Genomic DNA, 27,200 nt, shown 5'->3' with positions numbered 1-27,200 from the left:
CCCCCCCCCCCCCAGCTACTCCCAGCTCAGGTCCGTGGCTGCCCTACATCTAGGGGACACTCACTGTTCCTTCCTAGACAGCTCCAGGACCCAAACTTCTCTCCCCACTCCAGGTCAGTAAATGGTTACCAAGCCCCTCATCCCCCAATCAGGAAAGACTGGACCCCAAACTCTGCTACCCTTGCATCACTACAGCCATCTCCCAGGTGTGCATAGCTGTTTCAAGTCCCACCCCACAGGTAAGCACAGTGGTTTATAGGATCCTCTGATGGAGACACATGTGCCTGGTGGTATTCTGGTGACCCACCTCAGTGAGGCATGCACTGGGTGAGATCCAGGGCCTACTCCTCTACTGAGGCAGAGGCTCTGCGTAATCTCTATGTGGGACAACCAGGATGGTCACATATGGTGGTTTCCATCCCTTCTCACAATTGGGAACAATGATGTCTAGATGCCACTGGGAATTGGCACAAATGGGCTATGTCTACACTCATGGCTTCTTGCCCCAGAAATATGCAAATGAGGCTAAGCATGGAATATCGCCGAGCCTCATCTGCATACCTAATGAGCCACCATTTTTGCAAAAGAGGCTCTTGTGCCAGAAGGAGCTGTCTACACTACCCCTTCTCCCGCAACAAAAACCCTCTTGCGCAATGCCATTACGCTGATTACTTTTCAGGAAGAATGACATTGCGCAAGAGGGTTTTTGTTGTGCAAGAAGGGGCAGTGTAGCCAGCTCCTTCTAGCACAAGAGCCTCTTCTGTAAAAATGGTGGCTCATTAGGTATGCAAATGAGGCTCAGGGATATTCCATGCTTAGCCTTATTTGCATATTTCTGGCAAAAGAAGCAGTGTAGACAGAGCCATGGTGTCTCTCAACACCATTAGGAACCACTCACAGTGGTTTCCAGCCTTCCCTCAGTTGGGAAAGGTCACACAAGGCCGTTCCAGCCCCCTTCCATTGGGATTTATTACAAATGGCAGTTTCCAGTCCCCTTTCTCAGGGGAAAGGCCACACATGGCGGTTTCCAGGCCCCCCACTAAGATCGGGTGCACATGGCGGTTTCTAGCCACACCCACGGCCCAGACAGTTTCTCAAGGCTGTTGCCAAGCCCCACCTTCCGTCGCATTGCAATTACGTCACGGCCGCGCGCGGGCGGTCTCCAGGGCCGCTAGTCGCGAGGCGGTGACGTCAGGCGGCGTGCTGGCATGGCGGCGGTGGGAGTCGCGGGCTGCCCGGGGCGGCTGGTGCTGGAGGCGCTGGGTGGGGTCCGGCCGCCCAGTCCCCGCGCGCTACCCGGCCTCGTGCGCGGCTTGCGGGATAGCGGAGCCGGCGGGCAGGTGAGAGCCCCGCCCCCTCTGCCCGGGGCTCGGGCCCCGGCCCCGCCCCCTCTGCTTAGAACCCACCAGGCATCCCGCTCGCTCCTTAAAGCCTTTTAGAGCCCCGCCTTCCTAGAGCCCCGCCCAGGCCCACTTCCTGCCAGGCCCCGCCCCTGTCACCAGGCTCCGCCCCTTCTGCCCTGGACCCGCTGCACTGCCAGGGCCCAGCCGTTCTGCAAGGCTCCCTTCCTCGTCTCCCAGGCTCGCTAGGCCAGTGGTCACCGAGCAGTAGATGGGGATCGATCCTTCCTGGTTTGGCCAAGAGATGATCAAGCGCAGCACTGCAGCTGCCCCTCCCCCCACTGCTGCGCGTCTGCTGCCCTTGCGGTACAGAGCAGGGATGGGAGAGGAGGGGCGCTGACGTCAGGGTGCCCCCTCTCCCGCCCTGTATTCCCCTGGTCCACAACACGGTGCGCCTGCGGGGGCATTTGCGTGCGCCCGCCAAGTGCTCGGGGCCGGCCTGGCCCCGGGCACGTGGCACATGCGCGGTGCCAGAGCCGGCCCCGGGCACATGGCGTACGGTGAGTGCCGGCCCCGGGAGCGCCACGCTTGGGGGGAGGAGAGCGCCGGCCCCGGGCACGCGGTGCTTGGAGGGGGCACCGCCCCCGGGCGCGTGGCTATGGGGGACCCCGCCCCCGGGCATGCGGCTATGGGGGGGCCGCCCCCCATATGCACAAGTGTCCCCGCCCCCTGGCGCCCGGCAGGCGAACGGCCACACCCCCTGGTGCCCGGCAACCTCTAATGGTTGGGGACCACTGCTGTATTCTATCTCCACAGAACGGAGGGGGCACAACAGGGCTTGGGATGGAGGGAATTTGCGGGCTGCTTTTGGGAGTGGTGTGGGGCCAGGGCAGGGGTGAGCCTCCATTAGCCCCACTGCACCATCACCCAGGAGCCACATCCATGTGGAGCCAGCTCTGAACCCCTGCCCCAGTCATGAATTCCCTCTTGCATCCCAAGCCCCTTCCCTGAGCCCCCCTGGACCCAAACTTTTACAGCACCTGTACCCTGAACCCTTTCTGTACCCCAACTCCCTGCCCCAGGCTCAGCACAGAGCCCCTCCCATACTCCAAATCCCTTAGCCCAAGACCAGAGCCTGTGCCCCTAACTGATTAAAGGAAGGGAGAATGAGGGAAGGAGGTCTGAGTGAACAGCGGCAGGGTCTCGCTGAAGGGGCACAAAGGGGCTACGTCTACACTGGCCCCTTTTCCGGAAGGGGCATGTAAATTTCACGAGTCGTCGTAGGGAAATCCGCGGGGGATTTAAATATCCCCCGCGGCATTTAAATAAAAATGTCCGCCGCTTTTTTCCGGCTTTTAAAAAAGCCGGAAAAGAGCGTCTAGACTGGCCCCGATCCTCCGGAAAAAGTGCCCTTTTCCGGAGGCTCTTATTCCGGAAAAGGGGCCAGTGTAGACGTAGCCAGGAGGTGGGGCAAGGATATTTGGGTTTGAGGTAGATCCTGGATTGCATTTAAATTAAAAAACTGATCCTGTGCTTAAAAAGGTTGGAGACCCCTGCTCTAGGCTCTGCCCTACCCAGGCCCCACTCTCTGCCCTGCAGCTCAGCCCTCTCATCAGCACCCTACTCCTTAGAGCAGGGTTGGGCAAAAGCCTCTCAGCAGCCCGCCTAGGGCTTTGGTCTAGCCCCCGAGGCTATTCCAGGCCCTGCCCCCTAACAGGCATGCCCAACATGTTGGGGGAAGGAGCTCAGCCCTGCCCTTCCTTCCCCCACACAGCTGATGGAGGAGGCAGCGCTGAGGTGCCACCACTGGCCACGCAGTCCAGGGCTGGCGCTGGAGGCACATGGCGCCTCTGGGGCCGGCGCCAAGCTGCCTGCCTGAGGACATGTGGCTGCGGTGCCTTTGGTGCAGGTCGCATGGCCGCGGCAGCGGTGCCTCTAGCTTCCGGGGCTGGCCCTGGGCTGTGGCGCCTCGGGACGGCCCTGGATTGCGAGGCTGTGGCAGTGGCCTCCGGGGATAGCCCAGGGTTGGCCCATGGCTGTGACAGTAGCGTCTCCAGCCTTCGGAGCCGGCCTGAGGCTGCATGGCCATAGCAGCAGTGCCTCTGAGGCCGGCCCCAGGCCTCATGGCCATGGCAGCGATGCTTCTGGTCCACCTCTGGCCTCCGGGGCTGATCTGCAGCTATGTGGCTGTGGCAGTGGTGCCTCCAGCCTCTGTGGCTGTGGTGCCTCCAGTCTCCACTCATTCTTCCCCCATTCTGACACCCCGGGGCCTGGTGCAGGGCAGAGTAGAAGTCCATGGGGCAGAAGAGCCTGGAGGGTAGGTGGGAGGGTTCTGAGGGGTTTCCCTCTGTCTGCTGGGGCCAGGATGTTGTGCTGGCTTCTTTACTTGTGGGGTTAGGGGGAAGCCTGTGCTTTTTGAGGCACCTCACTGACCGCCCTACTCCTTCATTTTGTGTTTGCAGAACCTGCCGGCCCTGGGGGGCCTGATTGGGGTCACCAATGCCCGGCTGGGCACCATCAAGACACGGTGAGCTCCCTCCCACACACACATCCTGCTCTGGAGGCCAAGGAAGCCCAGAGCTAGTTCCACTGGATAGGTGGGTGCCCCAGGAACCTCCCCTGGCTTCCCTTATAGTAGATCCTGGGGTCTCCCCAGAAACCTTTCTTGGTTCCCTTTATAGGAGGATATCTGAGTCTCACAGCCCCCAGTATAGAGCCCCCTGCGGAAGCTCTGCCCCCACTGGCTTCCCTTATAGCGGATATTGGCGCCTACCGGTAACCCTCCCTGATTCCCTTTATAGGAGGACATTGGAGCGCCCCATCCTCTCTTATTGAGCCTCCCAGGAACCACTCTCTAGCTTCCCTTGTAGGGGATACCAGAGACTCCCTATTCCTCTGGGAACTCCCCCCCCAATATTCCTAGCAGGAGCTGCCTCCACCCATCTCCCTCATTGCCCCTCCTAGGTCCCCTCCACAAGCCTTCTCTCCTTGCTTCCCCCATGTGCTTACTCTGCCCCTTCCCCCCAGGTTTGAGGGCCTGTGCCTGCTCTCCCTGCTTGTGAGTGAGACTCCCACAGAGGCCTTCCAGCTGCACTGCCTGAGTTGGCTGCGCAGCCTGCAGCACTTGCTCCAGGTGAGGAGGTTGGGAGCTGAGCTAGGAGCATGGGAGAGGGATATGCAGTGGGGCGGGCTGGGGCTGTGAGTGAGTTGGGTGGCTTTTTAGGAGAAGGGAGTTTCAGGGGAATGTGAAAGGTGTGGGACAGGGAGTGGGGAGCAAAGAGGTTGGGAAAGGGGGCAGAGCAGGAGGTATGGGCAGGATGGAACAAGAGGTGTGGCCTGACACCTGCCCCCATTCCGCAGTCCCAGGACCCGGCCTCTACCATGGCTCTGGGGGTGGCTGTGCTGCGTGACCTGCTACACTACTCTTGCCAGCTGCCTGAGCTGGCCCGGGACATTGGCACCAACCACATCCCTGGGCTCCTCACATCTTTGCTGGCCCTCAAACCTGAGGTGAGTGTGGCCCACACCCCTCTTGCAGCTTAATCCCTCTAGGGCCAGGTGGAAGTGAGGCCCTAGAGGGGACAGGCCCCCTGCTTCATTCCCCACCCCTGTGAGCCAGCCAGTCCCTACCCTGGGGCCAGGTGGGAGCTGGCACCCCAAAGAAGGCAGTGTCTGACTGCATCTCCGCTCTCTCCCCAGTGCCAGGTCTCAGCTTTGGAAGGCATCAAGGCCTGCATGACCTTTTACCCACGGGCCTGTGGCTCTCTCCGGGTAGGTCTGTCTCCCTGCTGTGGGGAGGACTACTTTGTTGGGGCCCCCAGGTGTTGTGGAGTGTTGGCTGCCTGGGGCTTGGAGGTTGGCTGCTTACCCGTTTTCTCTCCTCACCCTCAGGGCAAACTGGCTGCCTATTTCCTGTCCCATGTGGACTCGGATTCGCCTCAGCTGCAGCAGGTACTGTGTGGGGCTGGGCTGGGCTGGGCTAGCTAGCTAGCACAGCACTCTATGCTATGTGCTGGCCCAAGGCATGCTAGGAAGAACCCCCCGGTCAGCTGTGTGTGGTTATCTCCACCTTCCTCATCTGGGCCTGCAGGGATCTGCAGGGACTGGGGGGGTTTCCCCTGGCTGGGAAGGGTGGCACTTTGGGGAGAGTGTGGGGAGAGTTGCTCCATCATGATATATGGGGAGAGTGTGTGGGGGTAGCGCATGGGGGAGCAGATGGGACAGCATGGTTGGTTGGCCCTGGGATGCAGAGGGGCTGGGGGCTTTGTTACAGCTGCATTAGGGGCGGGGATCACCTATCCTGTGGCTGTGGTTGGCTGGCAGGGGCTACCCTGAGTATGAGAGGAGGGAAGCCAGTGGGGGGCCCGTGCGAGGCATCTGGGACTTCCCCCTGGTTGGGTGCTGCTGACGCTGTCTTCCTCCTCAGCTGGCATGTGAATGCTATGCCCTGCTGCCCTCACTGGGTGCTGGCTTCACTCAGGGGCTGAAGCATAGGGAGTGCTGGGAGCAGGAGCTGCACGCCCTGCTGGCCACGCTGCACAGCCTGCTGGGAAACCTTTATGAGGCTGCCGAGACCGGTAAGGTGATAGGGCAACCGGTTGGGAGGAGGGGGTGAACCCAGGTGGTGTCTGGTGGATTGGTGCCCCAATGGCGGGGGAGTGAACATAGGCATCCTGTGGATTGGTGTCCCCTCTGGGGTTGCCTCAGCATTCTCCGGGGGCAAAAGCCAGTGCAAGGGTAGGGGGGCAGTGAACTCAGTCATCCTGCAAGGCAGGACTCCCTTTCCCTAGGACTCTCTGGTCTATGGGGAGGTATAAAAGCTGCAGGGAGGGAAGTTTGGAACTCCGGTGTCTGACCCGGTGCTGTGGAGGGGTAGGTACACCAGCCACTGACAGTTTCGGCTCTCCCCCAGAGCCCCTGCCCTACGAGGGCCCAGGTGTGGAGTTGCTGCTGCCGCCGGCACCACCCGATGGGGAGACCAGTTTCGTCCTGAACCTCTGCAACCGCTTCTCTGGCCTGGCCAAGTGCCTGCAACTTATGCTCAGGTACTCACCTGGCCCCCCAGTTGGCCCCCAACAGCACAGTGGTCTCAGCCCTCCTGTGGTGCACGGCTCTGGGATAGGATGCTTCTGGGGTTCCCTGAATCATTAGACTCCACATTCCCGCTCCCTGGCTGGTGAGGATTAGTGATCCTGGGGCTCGGAGTCGCCAAGATAAGCATGCAGCTCTTGCATCCCTCCCTGAACGTCAGCAAAACCCTTAGTTGGTTGGCTGAGTGGGGCTTGGCTGCCCTCCAGAGCCTCACGGGGCTCTGGGAAAGTGCAGTCGATGCATGGCATGTTAGGAATGTAACCCCAGTGGGCAGGTGTGACTGTACTCGCTCCCCATCTGCCCCTGTGCTTGTACTGGGGGATAGGTGATACCTCCCAGGATCCCCCTTAGATTCAGGGCATCAAGGGGTCAGGCTGGCTCAGCTTTACAGAGCCTCATGCCAATGGGCACTGGGGCCTGTCAGCTCCCCAGTGGTAGCAAGAGCGCCCCCCGCTGAACCTCTGACCCTAGTATCCCTCTGCAGCCAGCCCTGGCTGCCAGGGAAAGCGAGCCCTGCTCCGCCCTGCCCCGGTGTCGTACTGGGGCCAGTTCTGACTCCCTCTTAGGCTGCTGGAACCGGATTGGGACTAACTGCAGTTACCCCTAGCACACCTCCCCCAAACTGTCTCTCTCTCCCAGGCAAACTGGTCTCCTGGGCTCTGATCTCCAGCAGCTCCAGCTGGGTCCATGCATGGGACGGGCCCGGCTGGTCTCTGTGTGCAGTTCGCCCCTCGCAGCCACACCTGCCTCGTCTCTGCGCCCATCCCCCACCTCGAGACTCGAGTAACACATGGGACACTGAGGCACGTACACAGTAGTCAGAGACAATCTTAAAGAACTTGTCACGTGGTCACTGCCCCCAGCTGGATTCCCTACAGGAGGGCGCTCCCTAGTGCTGTAGCAGGGGGGTCTGTACTGACTCAAAGGGGGGAGGCCCCCAGCTAACCCCTCCCCTGTTGTGTCCCATTTCAGCTGTGAATTTGTGGCCCCCGTGACAGTTCCGGTCCAAGATGTTCTGGATCTTGTGTGCCGGGCTCTGAACATCTCCGTCAAGAACATGGTGAGTGGGAGAGGGGGTGTGTGGCTGGGAGGACAACCTCTGTGGGGCGGGGATCCCGGGGATCCTCTCAGTGTTAGAAGGACTCTCCAGTGTGGGTGCTTGGCCCTGTAAGCAGTGGTGCTTTGGGGCCCTCTGTCAGGATCTCATAGAGCAGTGTGGTGCCCCCCCAGGACTGGAGTGTGGGGCTGGGGTTGTCCCCTTCTCCTCAGGCTACTTGCTGACTTCCCTGCAGGAGGGCATATGCTTGAGCTCCCTGAGCACCATGAGGGGCTGGATTCTGGCTGATGCCCCTCTGCTTCCCTCCCCAGAGCTGGTTTGGCGACGGCCCCCTGAAAATGTTGCTGTTGCCTTCTGTCCACCTGGAGGTCCTAGATGTGCTGGCAGCCCTGATCTTGGCGTGAGTCTGTGGGGGTACCTGCCTGGCGCCATGAGGACCCCTCCCCCTGGTGTAGTGGGTGGCTGATGGGCTGTGAGGGTAGGGGCGTTCCCTAGCTCACTGTACTGACCCCTTCCTCTCAGGTGTGGGGCACGGCTGGCGCGCTGGGGCAGTGTTCTGGGCCGGCTCTTCCCCCAAGTGCTGGGCACGTGGAGCGGTTGCAGGGAGGCGGTACCACCGGGCCAGGAGAAGCCCTACAGGTTAGTCCTGGGCTGGGAGCGGGGCCCACTCCCCAGACCAGGGTTCCCTCTAAGTCACATGGGATATGTCTACACTTCCACCCTAGTTCAAACTAGGGTGGTAATGTAGGCAACCGGAGTTGCAAATGAAGCCCGGGATTTGAATTTCCCGGGCTTCATTTGCATAAAGCTGGGCGCCGCCATTTTTAATTGTCCGCTAGTGCGGACTCTGTGCCACGCGGCTACACGCGGCACGGACTAGGTAGTTCGGACTAGGCTTCACGAGGAGTAACGGTAGTTCGGAATAGGAAGCCTAGTCCGAACTACCTAGTCCGTGCCGCGTGTAGCTGCATGGCACGGAGTCTGCACTAGCGGACATTTAAAAATGGCGGCGTCCGGCAAGATGCAAATGAAGCCTGGGAAATTCAAATCCCGGGCTTCATTTGCAACTCCGGTTGCCTACATTACCACCCTAGTTCGAACTAGGGTGGTAGTGTAGACATACCCATGTGGACTGACGTATTATGCACAGCACTAGGGGTGTTGTGTGGTACAAGAAGTCATTGTGCAAACAAGCAGGGTGAGGTGGGGGTTGGGGTGAAGAAGGGACTCAGGGCTGGGGCAGTGGGCTGGAGTACAGGGCCAGTGAGGGCTTAGGGCTGGGGAAGAGGTTTTGGGAGGTGCAGGGTGAGGGCTCTGGCTGGGGATGCAGGCCCTGGGGTGGGCCTGAGGATGAAGGGTTTGGGATGCAGACTGCATTGGGGGGAGAGGGCTGTTCCCAGCAGCTTAGGGCCAGGTGAGTGGGCATAGCTGGGGTGGGTGGGAACCAGGGAATGGGTGCTGGTCCCCTGACCGCACTGGCTCTGGGGTTTGAGGACAGGCATCTCTCCCTGCTGCAGCCCTGAGCCCCTGCATGGGATTTACTTGGTGGCCATGTGGCTTTGAGGGGACGTAGGCCCTGACCTCCTGCCCCCTCTGCAGCGCCGTGCGCACCCGGCTGTACCAGGTGCTGGAGTTGTGGGTGCAGGTGGGCGGGGCTGGTGCGGGGGTGCTGCAGGGCCCCTCCCATCGCAGCGAGGCGCTTCTGGCCCACCTGCTCGGTGACATCGCACCTCCCACGGACAGCATCAAGGTAAGCCTACCCCATCCCCTGTGCCATGGCACCCCCTAGACAGACCCTGTGCAAGACTCGGACCAGTCCTGCCTGCCAGGAGAGAGCGCCTCCTGGTGAGCCCCCACCCCGCTCCCTGCCCCACAGTGCCCCCTAACACCATCTTGAGGCCAGCCTTGCCTACCTGGAAGAGTGCCCCCTGGTGAGCCCCCCACCGTGCACCCTGCCCCACAGTGCCCCCTAACACCATCCTGAGGCCAGCCTTGCCTACCTGGGGAGAGAGCCCACTGCTGAACCCCTATCAGTCTTCCTTCCCCACAGCGCCCTTTATGTGGCCTAGGGCCAGCCTTGCCTGCCTGTGGAGAGCACCCCGGCAGAGCCGCTCTCCTGCACCATACCAACCCCTCCTGTTCTCCCCAGCTGAAAGTGGGGCGGCCAGGCTCGGAGGGGAAGCCCAGTGCACCCAAGAAGCCAAAGCTTTCTGAGGGAGGTGAGGCCCCATCCCTCCACCGCAAGCAGGACTCCATGGCCAATAGCGATGTGTGCAGAGCTGCCTTGCAAGGTACGGGGCCCTGGGAGGGGGAGCCTGGCACCCATCTCTCCCTGAGGCGGGGGCATGGAGGGCTTGGCTGGTTGTGTGGGAGGGTGTCACAGACTCATCAATCATGCTCACATTTGGGCTGTATGGTCCCTGGGGGAACTCCCACTATTATGACAGCCCCTTTTCAGGCAGTCACTCCTTTCCAGAGGTTCCGTGCCTCACCTCTGGGCCCACATTTCTCAGGCCTCAAGCACACTTGTCTGCCGTGGCCCCCTAGGGAAGTTCACTTGCTCTGGATCCCTGGGGACTCCACTCGCAGGAGGCCAGTGCAGCCCTGTTCTCAGACCGGAGCGACTCTCCGCCAGCGGCACACAGGAGGGTTCATTGAGCACTGATCACAGCACAGGAACTCTCAGGCCTGCAGGCCTGGCCCCCCTCAGCCCAGCACGTCTGAGTCTCCCCTGCAGCCAGGTGGGCTCTGCCTGCTCCCCCTGCCCAGGCCAGCAGCCCCCTCCTCCCAGCCCAGCCCCTAAATCCCTTCCCAGCAGCCCCTCACTGGCCTCGGTCTTCTGTTGCCTGAGCCCCCTTCTTCTCCACTCTCCTCTCCTCCGTCCTTTCTCCTCCTCGCTAGGACCTGGGCAGGTCACCGGGGTCCTCTCCCCACAGCCCATTGGCCTGCTGGCCAGACCCGGCTGTGCCATCCCAGCTGGGTCTCCCGGTCACTAGTCACTGGGACCTCCAGTTTGTGCTGATCCCTAGAACAACAAACTCCCTCCCCTTCCCCTCGTTAAACCAGTAACAGCCGGGGACACACAGTGCCATCTCTTCTGCATACAAGTCCCCCCCATACATCAGAAGGGTTCCAGCTCGGCAGGATGGGAGCCCCCAAGGTTTGCATGGTCCACCCATCTTTTGGGGGCTGCCCTGTTTGGGGACTGAGAGGCATAGAACTACATCTCCCTCCTGAACCCGTCCCATCTCCCCACAGTGCTGAACCGGGCCATCTTGCTGGGAGGCAGCCTGGTGAAGGAGGAGACCCACAAGGTGAGTAAGGGGTGGCGTGGAGTGGAGGTGGGACAGGCATGCGACGACGGGGATTCAGGGGCACAGGGCGAGGGGGGGAGGGGCTGTATGTGCTTTAAGTTATGCTGTCTCTGACCCACAAATCTGTCCCTCCAGAAGCTGCAAGAGCTGGTGGTGCCGTTGTTACTCCGTCTGGCACAGGGTGATGTGTCCCCAGTAGGCCCCTACACCAGCCCAGCCTGTCGCCACCAGCTCTATCGCCTGCTCTTGGCGCTGCTGCTGGCACCTGCGCCTGCTTGCCCCCCGCCTCTGCAGTGCGCCTTGCGGGCCTTTGCCCTGGGCCAGCGGGATCCCAGTCTGCAGGTGAGACCCCGCTGGAATCCCACCTGCTGTTCTTGCCTCTTGTCCCCACCTCCTGTGCCCACCCTCCTGTCCCGCTGTTCTACCAGTTCCAGCACCCTCCCTGCTGTTCCCCTCACGTGGCTTCAGTGCCTCCCTGCCATTACCCCTTCTCCCAGCTCCAGTGCCCCTGCTCCCTGGCTCCAGCATTCCCCATTATTCTGTCTCCCTTCCCTGACTCCAACGCCTCCCTCTTTCTCACCCCTGCAGGTGTCGTCCTTCTGCGCCGAAGCTCTGGTGACCTGCAGTGCCCTGGCGCGCCCCCGTGTACCCTCTCTGCAACTACCCCTGCAAGGCCCTGCCCCCTCTGCTGGCCCTGCCCCCTCTGAGGTGGCTGCTTCCCCCTTCCACCAGGTCCCCCCCTTTCCTGCTCCAATTCCCGCCCGCCCCCCACCTGCCACCAACCACCTGGGGCTAGCTCCGTCTCAGTTGCCCCCCCCAGCCATGCCTGGCCTGGCCTTGTCGGAGGAGTGCGGGGAGGCAGTCGAGACCCGGCTGCCGGCTCCACCCTCTCCTGGGGGAACAGAGGAAGGGGGGGCAATGGGGTCAGGGGGCAAACCCCGGCGCCCTGTCTATGTGCACTACGAGAAGGAGGAGGAGTCAGACGTGGAGATCTCCCTAGAGAGCGACTCAGACGACAGTGTTGTTATTGTCCCCAAAGGGCTGCTGCCCAAGCTCCCCCCACCACCACCGCCTCCTCCGCCGCCTCCCGCCCCTCCCTCCCCACCCCCCGCCCAGTCCCCTGAGGAGGTGCCTGCGCCGCCACTCCCACTCCCACTCCCCAGCACTGAGGCACCCCCCAGCCTGGGGGAGGAGAACCCAGCTGTGATCAACATCAACAGCAGTGAGGAGGAGGAGGAGGAGGAGGAATTCCCCGAGGAGGAGGAGGAAGAGGAGGAGGAGGAGGAAGAGGAGTATTTTGATGAGGAGGACGAGGACTTTGAGGAAGAGGAGGAGGAAGAGTTTGAGGAGGAGGAAGAGCTGGAAGAAGAGGAGGAGTACGAGGAGGAGGAGGAGGAGGAAGGCCTGTCCGAAGATGAAGAGGAGGAGGAGGGGGCCCTTTCAGAGGAGGAGCAGCCACCCCCTGCTGCCCAGGAGCTGCCGGAGGCCCCCAGGGAACCAGATGACCTTATCATGGAGGTGGAGGAGAGCCAGGCAGCTGAGCTGCCACCTCCTGAGGAGGAGGAGGAGGAGGAAGAGGAGGAGGTGATGGTGATGAAGGCTAGCTCCCCACCAGCCTCCCAGCTGCAGCAGGAGGAGGGGAAGGAACTGCCACTTGCTCCACCTACTCCACCCCCAAGGGCCAGCCCCCTCCCGGCCCCTCCTCCTTGCCAGGAGGAAATGGGGGAGGAGCCACCACTGCTGGATGACCCGCCCCCAGTTCTGGAGGCAGAGCAGCTCTCAAGAGAAGAAGGAATGTCCCCTGGCATGGAGCAAGGAGATGGTGCTGGCGAGGGGCTGGAGGGTGGCCAGGAGACCCAGCCCAGTCTTGAGCAGGAGCAGCTGGCTGTGGCTGGGAAGGAAGAGGTGAGGTTGGCGGGAGGAGGTTAAGGTTTGAGGCCCTGGGGGAGGCGGGGAGCAGGGGCTACGGTGCAGAGATCCTGGTGTGGAGTGGAAAGATATGGGTCGTAGGGATGTAAGCGACTAATCGACTGGTCATTTCCCCACCTCTTGCTGCATCTATCAGAAAGACGGGGGAGGAGGAGGGTGCTGGGGGGAGCTGGCTTAAAAGCCAATCCCCCCTGCTTCAGCTCTGCTGGGGCTCTTGTACATTTCAAAGTGGAAGCGCAGCATGGAGCCTGGGACCAGCAGGGAGTCTCCCACTGGCCCCAGGCTCCATGGCGCTTCCACTGTGAAATGTACAAGAGCCCCAGCAGGGACCGGGGGCCAGCGGTGCGTCCACTTTGAAATGTATAAGAGCTTGAAATGCAGCGTGAAGGCCAGGGCCAGCGGGCAGCTCTTGCTACATTTCAAAGCAGAGGCGCCCTTATCGACTAATTGAATAGTCCATAGAAATCCCATTGACTGTTTGATTAGCTGATTAATTTAATTTTAACATCCCTAATGGGTAGAGACTTGTAGGGGGAGGTGGGGCTGATCCTAGGGTGAGGGCTCCTAAATGATCTTCCCTGCTCTCCCAACAGGCAGAAGTGGATGAGACGGCGACCATGCTGGCTGACTTCATTGACTGCCCCCCCGATGATGAGAAGGGGCCCCCTGAACCCAGCCCCTAGGGAGCCCCTGACCTGCCTGCCCACCCCAGCAGTCTTGGGAGCCCCCCTCCCCCCCAGTTTGTTAGATGATTCAATAAATAACTTGAGCCTCCAGGCTGTGCAGTCCATGTGAGGGGTTATGAGGTCGGGGGGTTACTGGGGGGAGGAGGCACAGTTCAGGGCAGTTCCAGCAAGGCCCCCTTCTCATGCCCTCATTCTCAGCCTTTCTTTATGTGGAGCTACCACTGGAAATCACAGATGGGTTCTGTACTGCCCCTCCCCCCCCCCCGGCAGGTTCTCCAGGACTGTTCTCTCTACCCCCACAACCCTCGGTTGTGCCCCACAGCTCTAGAGCTCTCCACAGGCTATTGACTTCATCCTGCTGCCCCCAGCTTCCGCAGGGCTGCACTTAATCCTGCTCCCGCAACTTCCATCCCACTGCCCCTCCCCATCTGACAGCCCTCATTTGGAATCATACCCACCCCACAGAGTGCCTCTTGGCCTCATCTTGCCCCAGAACCCTGCCAGCTGTCCAGAGTGGGGGGGACATGACTGCCCACAGACCCTGCACTCTGTGGGAGGGCTGGGACATCTGTCCCCACTGCACTTCCAGGGGAGGGGTAACCCCCACTACCTGTCTGACCCAGCCTCCCCCTGCCAACGGCCCAGAATGGCCACCCCCTCCCCCCCAGTATCAAACCTCCAACTCCAGTGCCCCCAAAAGGAGTGTGTGGGCTGACTGTATATTGGGGTAGCAGAGGGATCCTAGCGGGCATCTGTATAGTCCTGAGGGAGGCAGCAGAGATGCCTGCCAGGGCTGGGCCATGGGCATGGGCTCAAGTGAGTCTGTGTCCCCCAGCAGCTGTGAGGCACAAGGACCTGCCTTCGTGGGTGCCACGCTCAGGCCAGGACCTTCATGACCCAGCTGAGCAAGGGTTTGCTAGGTCATCCCCTGAGGGGCTACTGGGTCTGGGTCTCTTAGGGTATGTCTACAATACAAAGTTCGAACTAACGGACGTTAGTTCGAACTAACTTTGATCGGCGCTACACTAGCGCTCCGTTAGTTCAAATTTAATTCAAACTAGCGGAGCGCTTAGTTCGAACTAGGAAAACCTCATTTTACGAGGATTAAGCATAGTTCGAACTAGCTAGTTCGAATTAAGGGGTGTGTAGCCCCTTAATTCGAACTAGTGGGAGGCTACCCCTCCCCAGCTTTCCCTGGTGGCCACTCTGGCCAACACCAGGGAAACTCATCTGCCTCCCTCCCAGCCCCGGACCCCTTAAACAGGCACGGGCTGGCTACGGTGCCCGTGCCAGGTGAAAGCCTGCCAGCACCCAGCCAGCAGACCCTGCACCTGGCACGGCTTGAGCCACCCACCCAATGCCCCCCAGCCCTCCCCCTCTTCCCGGGACCAGGCTGGCAGCTCCCGGGAGCTTGCCTGGGACCGCAAGAGGCGGGCACCCGCCTGGGCTAGTGCGGACATTGTGGACCTCGTCCACGACCTCCGCACTAGGCACTGGAAAGTGGCTGGCTAGGGTAGGAGAGCTGCCAGCCTGGCCACCCAGGAGCAGGAGTGCATGAAAATCAAGCTGGTCCACTGAGACCCCCGACCCTGAGCCCTGAGCTTACAATGGCCGTCCTGGGTCAGACCAAAGGTCTATCTAGCCCAGTAGCCTGTCTGCCGACAGCGGCCAACCCTAGGGACCCTGGAGGAGATGGACCAAAGACAGTGACCAAGCCATTTGTCTCGTGCCATCCCTCTCCAGCCTTCCACAAACCTTGGGCAGGGACACCACTCCTACCCCCTGGCTAATAGCACTCCATGGACCCAACCTCCATGACTTGATCTCACTTCCCTTTAAACTCTGTTCTAGTTGTAGCCTTCACAGCCTCCTGCAGCAAGGAGTTCCACAGGTTGACTCTTTGCTTTGTGAAGAACAACTTTCTGTTACTAGTTTGAAGCCTGCTACCCATTCCTTTCCTTTGGTGTCCTCTAGTCCTTCTTTATGGGAATTAATGAAGAACTTTTCTTGATGCACCCTCTCCACCCAACTCCTGCTTTTAGAGACCTCTATCCTGTCCCCCCTCCGTCTCCTCTTTTCTAAGCTGAAAAGTCCCAGTCTCTTTAGCCTCTCTTCATATGGGACCTGTTCCCAACCCCTGATCATTTTAGTTGCCCTCCCCTCTCCCACCCTCTCTCTTCCCCTCTCCCACCTCCTTTTCACGTCTCCCCCAGTTTTGTTCAATAAAGACAGATTCCATTTTTGAACACAATTGTCCTTTATTTTGTACATCAGGAAGGGGGGCTAGGGAAGGATAAGTGGAAGGAGGTGAGGGAGGAATGGGGTACGAGCCCCCGATGGGGAGGACTGGGCTGGCTCTGTGGGCTTGTGGGGGTGGAAGCTCTCCTGCAGCCCCCCAATTGTCCCCTCTCCCCAGATGGCAGCCTGCGGCAAGTGCAGCCGGTCTGATGGCCAAGTGCTGTGATGTGCCCAGTGTGGGTACTCTGGGCACTCCAAGCCAGGACTGCTTTGCAAGCGGGACACCCCTGAGAACTGTCTGTCTGGGGTGGGGGTCGGGACCCTTTAAGCACAGCCCTCGGCTAGCCTGAGACAGTATCTCCACGCTCTAAGTCCTCCTCTGATGCCCTGCCGGCACTGCTTCCGGCCATCCTTAAGCCTGGTTCAGGGTCCACTTAATGTGGACATGCTAGTTCGAATTAGCAAAACGCTAATTCGAACTAGTTTTTTAATCTGGATCCGTTAGTTCGAATTAGCTTAGTTCGAACTAAGTTAGTTTGAAATAAGGTAGTGTAGATGTACCCTTAAGGATCACCTCTGAGCCAATAATGGGGTGACTTCCTCTTCTCTGAAGCCACACCTGGGCTCTCCATTCACCCCAGCCCTCCCACCAGACCCTTCTCTGCCAGCCTGGCTCTTTCAGAATACCCTGAGGCTCCTGGGAACAATGGGCCCCAAATGCAGGCTTAGGGCTCAGAACCACTCCAGAGGAAGTCAGGTGGGGTTTGGGGGCAGCCCCTGTAACCAGGCAAGGAACCTGCTCAGCTTTGGCATGTTCTGGATCTTAGCTCAAGGCATCCCGCTCACCCCATGAGACTCCCACAGTGGGGGCTTCTGGGAAAGCCTCATGCCCCCACAGGGCCCCACCTGCAACCATCAGCAATTCCTAGTCAGTGGGTGACAGGTTATTAGGCAGGGATATGCACAACTTGTTAGCATAGGGAACAGGAACCTGCAGGATAAAGTCCCAAACCAGGAGACTGACTCGAATCAGGTGCTCAGCTTCTGTCTTGCCCCTGCACCCCCTTTGTATCTTTTCTAGGCAAACTGTTCCCCTGGGTTCTCTGTTCTCCAGCTGTGTGCAGGGTAGGGTGCCTGGGTACAGTATGTTGGTTGGTTTCTGTGCTCATGGGCAGTCAAGGCCTCTGGGGCATCTCTGTGCCCATCATGTACCCATATCATCCCACCTGGATGCTTGAGTAAAGTAGGGAAACCGAGGCACCCAGAGTATTTAGAGGAGACAAAATTTAAGAACATTCCCACTTCATCACAACCAGAATCTAGAGTGTAGAGACAGGGTATGTCTACACTACAAAGTTAATTTGAACTAATGGATCTTAGTTCGAACTAACTTTGATAGGCGCTACACTAGCACTCTGCTAGTTCGAACTAGGTAAACCTCATTCTACAAGGACTAACGCCTAGTTCGAACTTACTAGTTCGAATTAAGGGGTGTGTAGCCCCTTAATTCGAACTAGTGGGAGGCTAGCCCTCCCCAGCTTTCCCTGGTGGCCACTCTGGCCAACACCAGGGAAACTCTATTGCCCCCCTCCCGGCCCCGGACCCCTTAAAGGGGCACGGGCTGGTACGATGCCCGTGCCAGGTGCAAGCCTGCCAGCACCCAGCTAGCAGACCCTGCACCTGGCACGGCTCGAGCCAGCCACCCGATGCCACCCAGCCCTCCCCCTCTTCCCGGGACCAGGCTGGCGGCTCCCAGGAGCTTGCCCGGGACTGCAAGAGATGGGCACCCGCCTGGTCCAGTGCGGACATTGTGGACCTCGTCCACGACCTCCGCTCTAGGTACAGGAAAGCGGCCGTCTAGGGCAGCAGAGCTGCCAGCCTGGCCACCCAGGAGCAGGTGTGCATGAAAATCAAGGTGGTCCACTGAGACCCCCGACCCTGAGCCCTGAGCTTACAATGGCCGTACTGGGTCAGACCAAAGGTCCATCTAGCCCAGTAGCCTGTCTGCCGACAGCGGCCAACCCTAGGGACCCTGGAGGAGATGGACCAAAGACAGTGACCAAGCCATTTGTCTCGTGCCATCCCTCTCCAGCCTTCCACAAACTTTGGGCAGGGACACCACTCCTACCCCCTGGCTAATAGCACTCCATGGACCCAGCCTCCATCACTTTATCTCACTTCTCTTTAAACTCTGTTCTAGTTGTAGCCTTCATAGCCTCCTGCAGCAAGGAGTTCCACAGGTTGACTCTTTGCTTTGTGAAGATCAACTTTCTGTTACTAGTTTGAAGCTTGCTACCCATTCCTTTCCTTTGGTGTCCTCTAGTCCTTCTATTATGGGAACTAATGAACTTTTCTTGATGCACCCTCTCCACCCCACTCATGCTTTTATAGACCTCTATCCTATCCCCCCTCAGTCTCCTCTTTTCTAAACTGAAAAGTCCCAGTCTCTTTAGCCTCTCTTCATATGGGACCTCTTCCAAACCTCTGATCATTTTAGTTGCTCTCCCCTCTCCCACCCTCTCTCTTCCCCTCCCACCTCCTTTTCCCAGCCTCCCTGAGTTTTGTTCAATAAAGAGAGATTCTATTTTTGACCACACGTTTTCTTTATTTTGTACATCAGGAAGGGGGGCTAGGGAAGGGTAAGTGGAAGGAGGTGAGGGAGGAATGGGGTACGAGCCCTCAATGGGGAGGACTGGGCTGGCTCTGCGGGCTTGTGGGGGTGGAAGCTCTCCTGCAGCCCCCCAATTGCCTCCTCTCCCTAGATGGCAGCCTGCGGCAAGTGCAGCCGGTCTGATGGCCGAGTGGTGTGATGTGCCCAGTGTGGGCACTCAGGGCACTCCAAGCCAGGACTGCTTTGCAAGCGGGGCACCCCTGAGAACTGTCTGTCTGGGATGCGGGTTGGGTCCCTTTAAGCACAGCCCTCGGCTAGCCTGAGACAGCAGCTCCACACTCTAAGTCCTCATCTGATGCCTTGCTGGCACTGCTTCCGGCCATCCTTAACCCTGGTTCAGGGTCCACTTAATGTGGACATGCTATTTCGAATTAGCAAAATGCTAATTCGAACTAGTTTTTAGTTCTAGATGCGTTAGTTCGAATTAGCTTAGTTCGAATTAACTAATTTGAACTAAGTTAGTTCGAATTAGCGCTGTAGTGTAGACATACCCTAACTGACCAATGTATACAGTCACAGATTTTCTGCTCATTTCTTAATGTGTGCACAAGTCTTTGTGAAGGTCTCCAGCCTGAGTGAGAAGGCTGTTCCTGAGATGTTTTCTGGTCTTTGCCAAAGGGACACTCCTTAGAAGAGTTCACAGAAACTGTGGGAGTAATTTATTAACACGGTTAAGCTATTCAAAGAACATTGTACAAAGAAATTGGGTCATCTGTTTTCCAAGCCTTCCCAAACGTAGAAGACATGGCTGAGGATTTTGAAGATGTCAAGTCCAAGTGGAAAGCAAAAACATCAAGAATTGGGGAAAAATGAAAACAATTCAGGTTCTACCAAACTTTTCATGTCCCGTGGCAAGCCGTGGGTCAGTCTGCATGATGAGATTAGAAAAATAGTTGGACGAGAACTACAGAAAAAGCCCATATGCAGGTTGCTTCAGTTCCCAAGCTGCTGAGTTCAATTTGATAATGAAGTTGCTAGTGGCAGCCAGCCAGAGAAAAATATAAGTAATAGCCATTAAGGGAAGGTTGGGGCACACCATCCGCAAAATATTACTTGTGCTAATTGAACTTTGGCTTCCGTTTGCTCCATTTGATGAATGGTGATGATTGCGTATACAGCGTGGTTTGATGTGAAATACATTCAAGAGATCAAATACCCAGCATCAGGTTTATAAATACAGTACAGGAAGCAGGTTCTGTCTGGGACCAATTTCTAGGAAGCTACCCTGTGCTGTGGATTACTTTTCTGTGCAGACCATGTGCTCCCCTTCCTCCCGTGACACATTTCAGCTGTGGGATGTTGATCCCACGCATTCATGAGGGACATGTCACTACATCCATCCACGTCCGGCATTAGGGGCAGGGCTGGAGTGGCTTCCAGAGCCAGCACAAAGACATGGAAGGGATCTAGCTTGATTTCAAACTGTTTCCTAATGGCCTGGGTCAGATGCTGAATTCTGCACTGAATGCCAAGGCTGGCAGCCAGCAGGGTGTGGGACTAGGCCGGTTTGGTTATCCTACTGGCCCAGGACTGCAGCTTTGCAGTGTGGATGCTCAGTGCATAGGAATGGTGAGGGGAGGTGCAGGTGGGGGACCTGGGTGTGTGTCACTGGCACAGGGACTCTTCCTCCAGGCAGCTGGCTCTACCACCACACCTTGCCGAAAAACCATATGACCTTGTATTTGCTCTGTCATGTGACCCAGCCCTAGTCCTGCGACCCCGACCTTGCCTTGAGTCACGTGACCCTGCTCTTCTCCAGTCATGTGGCCTAGTAGTACGTGACTGCCCTTCCTGTTTATATGACCCAGCCATTACTCAGTCACGTGACACTGTCCTTGCCTAGGGTAAGGCCCTATCGTGATAACTCCGCCCTACCCATCCAGCTCTTTGGACAGTACCATTTGTGCTAGGGGAGAGATTGTTGCTCAAGAACCCACCCCAGCCAACGGGGTTTTTACACCCCCCCCACTCCTGAAGGGTTTGGGGGCGCGAGCAGAACCAGGCTCCCTCCCCTTCAAGGGGAGAGGATGGAACTGACCGGGGCGTCTCGACCAATAAAAAGGCGCAGTTAGGAGCGGGCGGCCGCCTCTATTGCACAACAAGGGGAGTGGCTCTGTACCACCCTTAGTCTTTGCCGAGTGGTTCATTCTAGTCACGTGATCGCTCCCTCCTGGGAGCCGTAGTCTCATTCTGCTGCGACGGCCCAGCCAGCGGCAGGCCAGCTCGGGAGTTGTACGCGCCCGCTCTCCGCTCCGCCCCGCCCCCCTTCGGTCCGGCCATGGCCTCCCTGCTCTGCTGTGGGCCCAAGCTGGCCGCCTGCGGTATCGTGCTCAGTGCGTGGGGCGTTATTATGCTGGTGAGCGGGGGGAGGGGTGGGCTGCGCAGTTGCTGGGGGAGATGTAGGTGCTTGGGGGGTAGGGATAGTCTGTGGTGCCGGAGTTGGAGTAGGGAAAGGTGGGGCTGGGGCTTCTGTGGGTCGGGGGGATGCATGGGAGTGGGGGTTGAGGCGCCTGATGGGTTGGGGGACATGGGGTCCAGAGAGGTGTGCAGGGCTGGATGGTTCAGCTGCATGTCGGGTGTGGGGAGGCTTGGGGTGCCTGGGGGTGCGGAATATGGGGTATTTGGCAGGTTGGGGAAGGGAAGATTTGGGGTACACTACTGCAATGGGAGGTCTGTGCAGGGCTGGAAGGGAGCTGAAACTGATGTTGGGTCGGGCCGGAGATGGGGATTTAGATATGCCTGGGGGGATGTGGGACCAAGTGGGTGTGAGAGGCAGGGGGTGAGGAAGTGCTGGGAACTTGTCAGGGTGAAGGAGGTAGAGGGAGCTCTAGATTGGCGGTGGAGGGGGCAGGGGGCAGGAGGCCGAAGAGAGGCCTGGCTTTGGGCGGCCTGGATGGGTTACATGGGGAATGCTCTGTGTGTGTGTGTGTGTGTGAGGGGCCCACAGTGGTTGGATCCAGTGGAGGCTGTGGCTCAGGGAGGGGACACCTCAGCTCCCATGCACACTTCCTCATCCATTATGACTTCCTCCACCAGCTGGAAAAAGTGACAGGGTGGCTCAGGCATGGGCTCTGTCACCATGGGTGCTTCTGGAGGTGGAGTGCCCTGTGCAGTTACCCTCCCTTTCCTGGATCCCGGGACTGTGCCTGGCTCCCCAGAGTTAACAGTGTGGGGTACAAGGATTATAGTACAAGGATAGCTGTTGAGACGAAAACATCCTAGTGCCCCTACATAAATCCTTGGTGCACCCAGCCTGTGAATGCTGCGTTGAAATATAGTCATCCTAGTTCAGAAAACCTCTATTGGAATCAGCAGAGGGTCAGAAAAGGGCAACAAATGGGTCTGGAATGGCTGTGCTGTGAAGGTTTTTTTTTTTTTATTAAGACTAGATCTTTTCCACTTGGGAGATTACTGGTGTGGAGAAAGTGAATAAAGAAGCCTTTCCATTATGTAAGAACTAGTGTCACTCAATGAAATTCATAGATAGCAGGTTTAAAACAAACAATACTGCTTCACTCAACGCACAGTCAACCTGTGGAACTCCTTGCCAGAGGATGTTGTGAAAACCAGGTCTTTAACAGGGTTTGAAAAAGCACTAAATTCATGGAGGATAGGTCAATCAATGGCTATTAGCTGGGATGGTGTCCCTCAGTTTTGTTTGTTAAAGCAAAATGCAGGACCATATATGGTTGTGACTATTTTCTTCCACTATTTGATCTGAGGAAGTGGGTCTGGCCCACGAAAGCTCATCATCTAATAAACCATCTTGTTAGTCTTTAAAGTGCTACATTGACCTGCATTTTGCTTCAGCTACACCAGACTAACACGGCTACATTTCTATTACTTTTGTTTGTTAGAAGCTGAGAAAAGGTGACAAAGGGATGGGTCACTTGATGTTTCTGTTCATTCCTTCTGGGGTACCTGGCAGTGGCCATGGTGGGTAGACAGGGCACTGTGCTGGATGGACCTTGGCTCTGACCCAGTCAGGCTGTCCTTTCATTTCTCTGATCTGTTCCTGGGAAGGTCATGCTTTTCCTCCTTGGCTGGTTCCCTCCGACCCGTGGCCGGTTCTGCTGAGAGCCAGCAGGGCATGGCAGGGATACTTGAGATGTCCGGTGTTGTGTAAACAGGTTCTGGGCTAGATCTTGATTCCCAGAGGGGAGGGGATGCCCTGCTAGGTCCCTCTGGCTTGCAGCTGCTGCCCCCTACGTTGGGCCTAAGCAGCTGCCCTATGGGGTGTAGATTCTAGTGGGGGAGGGGGCACTGGGCTGAGGAAGTTGTACACCTTCCTGTACAAGGGGCTATACCCTGTTCATGGAGAACTGCTCCACCTGCTCACTCCCAGTCTCTGGTCTGTCCCCATAGATTCTCCTGGGAATCTTTTTCAATGTGCACTCAGCTGTTCTCATCGAAGATGTTCCCTTCACAGAGGAAGATTTCAAAGAGTAAGTGCTTCTAGGGGGCACTGGATCCCACTGTCCCCCAGGAGGGGACTGGCTGGCTCATTGCTGTGTGCAATGAAGCAAGAGCCTGTCCCCTTTAGGGGGTGCTGGCTTCCATCCAGCCTAGGGCAAGGACTGGCTAGCTCAGAGGGTGGGAAATGAAGTGCCAGCTTTGGGACTGACCTTCTACCTCTTCTCCCCCCGCCCCCCTCCAGCGGCCCGGAGAGGATCTACCATCTCTACGAGCAAGTCAGCTATAACTGCTTCATCGCAGCTGGACTCTACGTGCTGCTTGGGGGTTTCTCTTTCTGCCAGGTCCGGCTGAACAAGCGCAAGGAGTACATGGTGCGCTAGGACCTGCCTGAGCAGCTGCCCCCACCTGGACCTGCCCTATTTATTATAGCCCCAACCCCCTTTTACTTTGGAGTTGCCCTGCTGGGGGCATAGGTGGGGCTCTGCCTAGGCCACACCCATATAGGAGCCCCTTCTTTGCCTGGGCTGTGCCAGGAGGCACCAAATCCCCCTCCTGGTGCTGACCCTTCCCTGAAATGGTAATGAGGGTTGTGTTTCTGTATGTGGGGATGTCATCAGCACCTGTGTGGGGGAGGTGGGGCGTGTGGGTTGTTGCCTGCTGGACTGCAACTTCTCTGTGTCTGTCAGATAACAGAATGAGGGAGTGTCATATGTTGTGCTCCCCCAGTAGAGTTGTCTATTTTTTCGCCTTTATGTATCCTGTCCCTCTTCTCTTCTCCCCCCCCCCTCCCTTTTTGCCCCTGTGTGAGGGAGGTTTTGTGAGATGCTCAACTTGCTCTGATTGGCTCCTGGAATGGGCTCCTGTGCAATAAACTGGCTGGGTACAGTGCTGGCTGCTGGAGGTCTCTGGTGTGTGTGTGTGCGCGCAGGGGTCAATGGGGTGGGGGGGTGGCTGTAGGGGAGATGGGGGGCTGCAGTCAAGCACCCCTGCTTCTCCCTAGGGCAGAATGGGGGAGATGCTGGGGGGGGGGTGGCCATGAGGAAGGGGCGGAGCTACAGGCCTGACGGGTGGAGAGCATTGAGCGGAGTTGGGGCGGGATCGCGGCGCGAGGGCGGGGCCTAGGGGCTGGATTCCAGCGAAGTCCCCAGAAGTCACCGCGCGCCGGGGCCGGAAGTGGTTGCTGTCATCGCGCGCGCTGAATTCCCTACCGGCGCCGCCTTCCCAGGATCCCCCGCGGCGCAGAGTGAGCCCCGGGCGGCCCGGGGGAGGGGCTGCAATGACGTCAGCGTCCACTAAGGTGCCCGGGGGAGGGGCTGGGTTTCGGGGCCCCTCGGGGTGGGGGAAGGGGCAGGGTCCCATAAGGCCGAGGGGCTCGGCCCGCAGTGGGAGCGGCGTGGAGGGGGGGGTCCGGGGAGGGGTGCGGTGGCCGGGTGGGGGGGGACCCCGCGGGGGGGGGCTCACCATTTTCTCTCTCCCTCGGGGTGGGGGAAGGGGCAGGGTCCCATAAGGCCGAGGGGCCCGGCCTGCAGTGGGAGAGGTGAGGGGGGTCCACGGAGGGGAGGGGTTGCGGTGGCTGGGATGGGGGGGACCCCCGCGGGGGGGTCTCACCATTTTCTCTCTCCCTCGGGGTGGGGGAAGGGGCAGGGTCCTATAAGGCCGAGGGGCCCAGCCTGCAGTGGGAGAGGTGAGGGGGGGGGTATACGGAGGGGAGGGGTTGCGGTAGCTGGGATGGGGGGGGACCCCCGCGGGGGGGTCTCACCATTTTCCCTCTCCTGCAGGTCGGCGAGATTTTCTCCGCGGCAGGCGCCGCCTTCACCAAGTTGGGGGAACTGACGATGCAGCTGCACCCCGTGGCTGACTCGTCCCCTGCCGGGTAAGGGGGGGAGTTTTGGGGTCTTTGGGTGAGGAGCAGGGCAATTCAGCCCCGCACGGGGGAGCAGGTGCAGGAAGGAGCCCGAGTGCGGGGGAGGGTGGCCTGACCCGTGTCCCCCCCCAGGGCCAAGTGGACAGAGACGGAGATCGAGATGCTGCGGGCGGCTGTGACGCGCTTCGGCGATGACCTGAACCGGATCAGCGCCATCATCAAGGACCGGACGGTGTAAGGGGGGGCACGGGGAAGGGGGGGACCTAGGGTCAGTGCAGTGCAGTGATTCCCCCTCCGTTTTCTCTCCATCCCAGGGCACAGATCAAAGCCACGGCCAAGCGTAAGGCCTATGAGGATAGCGGGGTGCCCCTGCCTGCTGACTCCCCCAAAAAGGGCCCCAGAAAGGGTCATGCACTGGGTGGAACGGTGGCAGGGGGAGCACCCAACCTGCCCCCTCCTAACCAGGCACCAGTGCCTGCTGGGCTGCAGGACACGCCCACCCTGCCCATGAAAAAGCAGAAGGCATCAGGTAAGAGACACCTCTCAGGCTTCCCTCCAACAGGCTGGGGAGGGTGGCTGTCCTGGAGTGGGGATCTATAGAGGGTGTCCTGGGATGGGGGGGCAGTCTGTCAGCTGATGTGGAGCAGTCTGTGGATGGAGGTGCCAAGGGGTGGGGGTTGAGCCCTGTGCTCACAGCTGACCTGTCCCAGCCTCTCTCTCACCCCTCCCCGGCAGACGTGACGCTCAGCGCCCTGAATGACTCAGATGCCAACAGTGACCTGGTCGACATCGAGGGGCTGGGCGACGCTCCCCCCGCCAAGAAACTCAACTTCGACCAGGGTATGGGCTGGGGGGGTTGCACTGTGGGGGACAGGAGCTGGGAGTTGTGGAGGTATGGGCAGAGGGACAGGTTCACCCAGGAGGCTGTGTGTGCTGGGAAAGAGGGGTATTTGGGTGTAATCCCCAGGGTATGGGGATCAGGTGTGGTCTCTGAGCTGGGGGATAGCTCTGCCCTTTTCCTCTCCCTGCTGCATTCCACTGGGAAACACACCCAGCTCTACATCCACCCTGGTGGGAGATAAGTTCACTCTTACCCTTCCCTGGAGACCTGGGTGTGTCTGCCCATCTCCCAAAGCCAATGGGATAGAGACACTGAGATTTTCCATCAGAACCTGGGGTGTCTGCGCCTTGAATCCTGCCTGCAGACATGGGCAACACCACTTGAAACTAGCCTACTGGCAAAGGATCAGGGAAGGGCAGCCCGGCTGATGGAGCGGGCAGGCTGGCTCCTGTACAAGGAGTTCATCAGACTGGGACTTCTCAGCTTGGGAAAGAGACATCTCGGGGAATGTGAGAGAGGCCTGTAAAACCATGAGGGATGTGCAGAAAGTAGATATGGGAAGGTGTAAAGGACATTTCCTCGACACAAGGACCAGGGGTCACCCCATGAAATCAATAGGCAGCAGGATTAAAGCAAACCAAAGGCAGTAGTTCTGCACACCACGCACAGTCTGCCAGAGGTTGTTGTGAAGGCCAAGACTTGAACAGGGTTAAAAAAACAGCTACATGAATCTATGGAGGGTGGGTCCGTCAATGGCTACTAGCCAGAATGGGCAGGGATAGCATCCTAGCCTTTGTTTGCTTGAAGCTGAGAATGGGCGACAGGATGGATTGCTCTGTTCTGTTCATTTTCTCTGGGGCCCCTGGAATTGGCCCTGCCCCTGGGCGCAAGCTATGTCTCCTTCAGTCTTTCTCTGTACTCTCTCTCCCTCTCTCAGACAGTCTGACCCTGGACTCCGGGCTGCTGATGACACCTGGTGACCTGCCCCTGCTGTCCCGCTGAGACACCCCTCTGCTAACGGACGGATGGTCTAGGCCCCTGACTTGGGGAGGCAGGGACTCCCTGTGAGTGGGAGAGGAGTCCTGCCCATTTGGGGAGAAGTCACTTTTTTCTCCTCTTCTCTTCCTCCCCCCCCCCCCCCAGTCATGCCCCTATATGTTGGGACCGCAGGGCAGGGGAGGGTGGGGTGGGGCAGGGCTGCTGGGAGGTGTCACTGGTGTCCTTGCTTCCCCCAATCCTGGGCTGACCCCTCTCAAGTGACTCCCTCTTTCCACTGCTTCCCCTTCCTTGTGTTTGTTTTCTACTTTAAATAAAAGTGATTGACCCCGACCCCACCCCCACCCCTGGGTGTGTCTTGTGAGTTGTTGGGGAAGCGCTTGGGGGTGCTGTGCTCAAGGGAGCAGGGTGGAGGTTCAGTGGGGGTTGCTGTACTGGGCATAATGGGATGGGGGCTGGGTGGTGATCAGGGGCTCAGCTGGGAACTCTATGCTGAGGCGAAAAAGGACCCCTGCCCTGGGGAGATGTCATGTGACATCAGCTCTTCCCTGCCCCCCTCTCCCTGGACATGGCAGCAGTTCCCCCAGAGGGAGCCATTCTCTCTGATGGAGGATTTGGCAAGTCTGCACAGGGGCTAGGCTCTTCAGGGGGTACTGGGAGTTAGGGATTAATAGGGTTGCCAGGTGTCCAGTTTTAAACCAGACAGTCCAGTATTTGAGCTTTCTGTTTGGGAAACAAATTGAGGAAATAGAACTGT

At 58.7% G+C, this 27,200-nt stretch overlaps 3 protein-coding genes across 7 annotated transcripts; all 3 read left to right on the top strand.

Annotated features, from left to right (window-relative positions):
• The first annotated feature begins 1,166 nt into the window (after positions 1 to 1,166).
• On the top strand, positions 1,167 to 13,505 carry PELP1 (proline, glutamate and leucine rich protein 1). 2 transcript variants are annotated; one of them, XM_075908386.1, is made up of 17 exons: positions 1,167 to 1,340; positions 3,803 to 3,867; positions 4,368 to 4,473; positions 4,701 to 4,850; positions 5,040 to 5,111; positions 5,232 to 5,291; positions 5,767 to 5,917; positions 6,253 to 6,385; positions 7,404 to 7,491; positions 7,800 to 7,888; positions 8,011 to 8,127; positions 9,088 to 9,238; positions 9,638 to 9,779; positions 10,747 to 10,802; positions 10,938 to 11,144; positions 11,391 to 12,707; positions 13,325 to 13,505. In XM_075908386.1, exons 1-17 carry the CDS (start codon positions 1,209 to 1,211, stop codon positions 13,412 to 13,414), a joined length of 3,126 nt encoding a protein of 1,041 aa, XP_075764501.1. In that variant the 5' UTR covers positions 1,167 to 1,208; the 3' UTR covers positions 13,415 to 13,505. The 2 variants fall into 2 exon arrangements, with proteins under 2 accessions (XP_075764501.1, XP_075764502.1); XM_075908387.1 differs by having other exon boundaries at positions 1,200 to 1,340; positions 3,803 to 3,937.
• Positions 13,506 to 20,466: 6,961 nt separating this feature from the next.
• Positions 20,467 to 23,640, top strand: RNASEK (ribonuclease K). Its single transcript, XM_075908389.1, has 3 exons — positions 20,467 to 20,682; positions 22,692 to 22,771; positions 22,984 to 23,640. Exons 1-3 carry the CDS (start codon positions 20,605 to 20,607, stop codon positions 23,120 to 23,122), a joined length of 297 nt encoding a protein of 98 aa, XP_075764504.1. The 5' UTR covers positions 20,467 to 20,604; the 3' UTR covers positions 23,123 to 23,640.
• A 206-nt stretch (positions 23,641 to 23,846) lies between these two features.
• BACC1 (BPTF associated chromatin complex component 1) lies at positions 23,847 to 26,776 on the top strand. 4 transcript variants are annotated; one of them, XM_006116339.4, is made up of 6 exons: positions 23,862 to 24,039; positions 24,521 to 24,615; positions 24,739 to 24,840; positions 24,921 to 25,135; positions 25,342 to 25,446; positions 26,389 to 26,776. In XM_006116339.4, the coding sequence occupies exons 1-6, from the start codon at positions 24,019 to 24,021 to the stop codon at positions 26,391 to 26,393; spliced, it is 543 nt and encodes a 180-aa protein (XP_006116401.1). In that variant the 5' UTR covers positions 23,862 to 24,018; the 3' UTR covers positions 26,394 to 26,776. The 4 variants fall into 4 exon arrangements, with proteins under 4 accessions (XP_006116403.1, XP_006116401.1, XP_006116400.1 ...); XM_006116338.3 differs by having other exon boundaries at positions 23,866 to 24,039; positions 26,385 to 26,776; XM_075908388.1 differs by lacking the exon at positions 23,862 to 24,039 and adding an exon at positions 24,136 to 24,279 and having other exon boundaries at positions 26,385 to 26,776.
• The last annotated feature ends 424 nt before the right edge of the window (positions 26,777 to 27,200 follow it).

This window comes from Pelodiscus sinensis, chromosome 24 (genome assembly GCF_049634645.1).
Source record: "Pelodiscus sinensis isolate JC-2024 chromosome 24, ASM4963464v1, whole genome shotgun sequence".
Classification (NCBI taxonomy): Eukaryota; Metazoa; Chordata; order Testudines; family Trionychidae; genus Pelodiscus; species Pelodiscus sinensis.
This window is presented reverse-complemented; position numbering and strand designations above follow the sequence as displayed.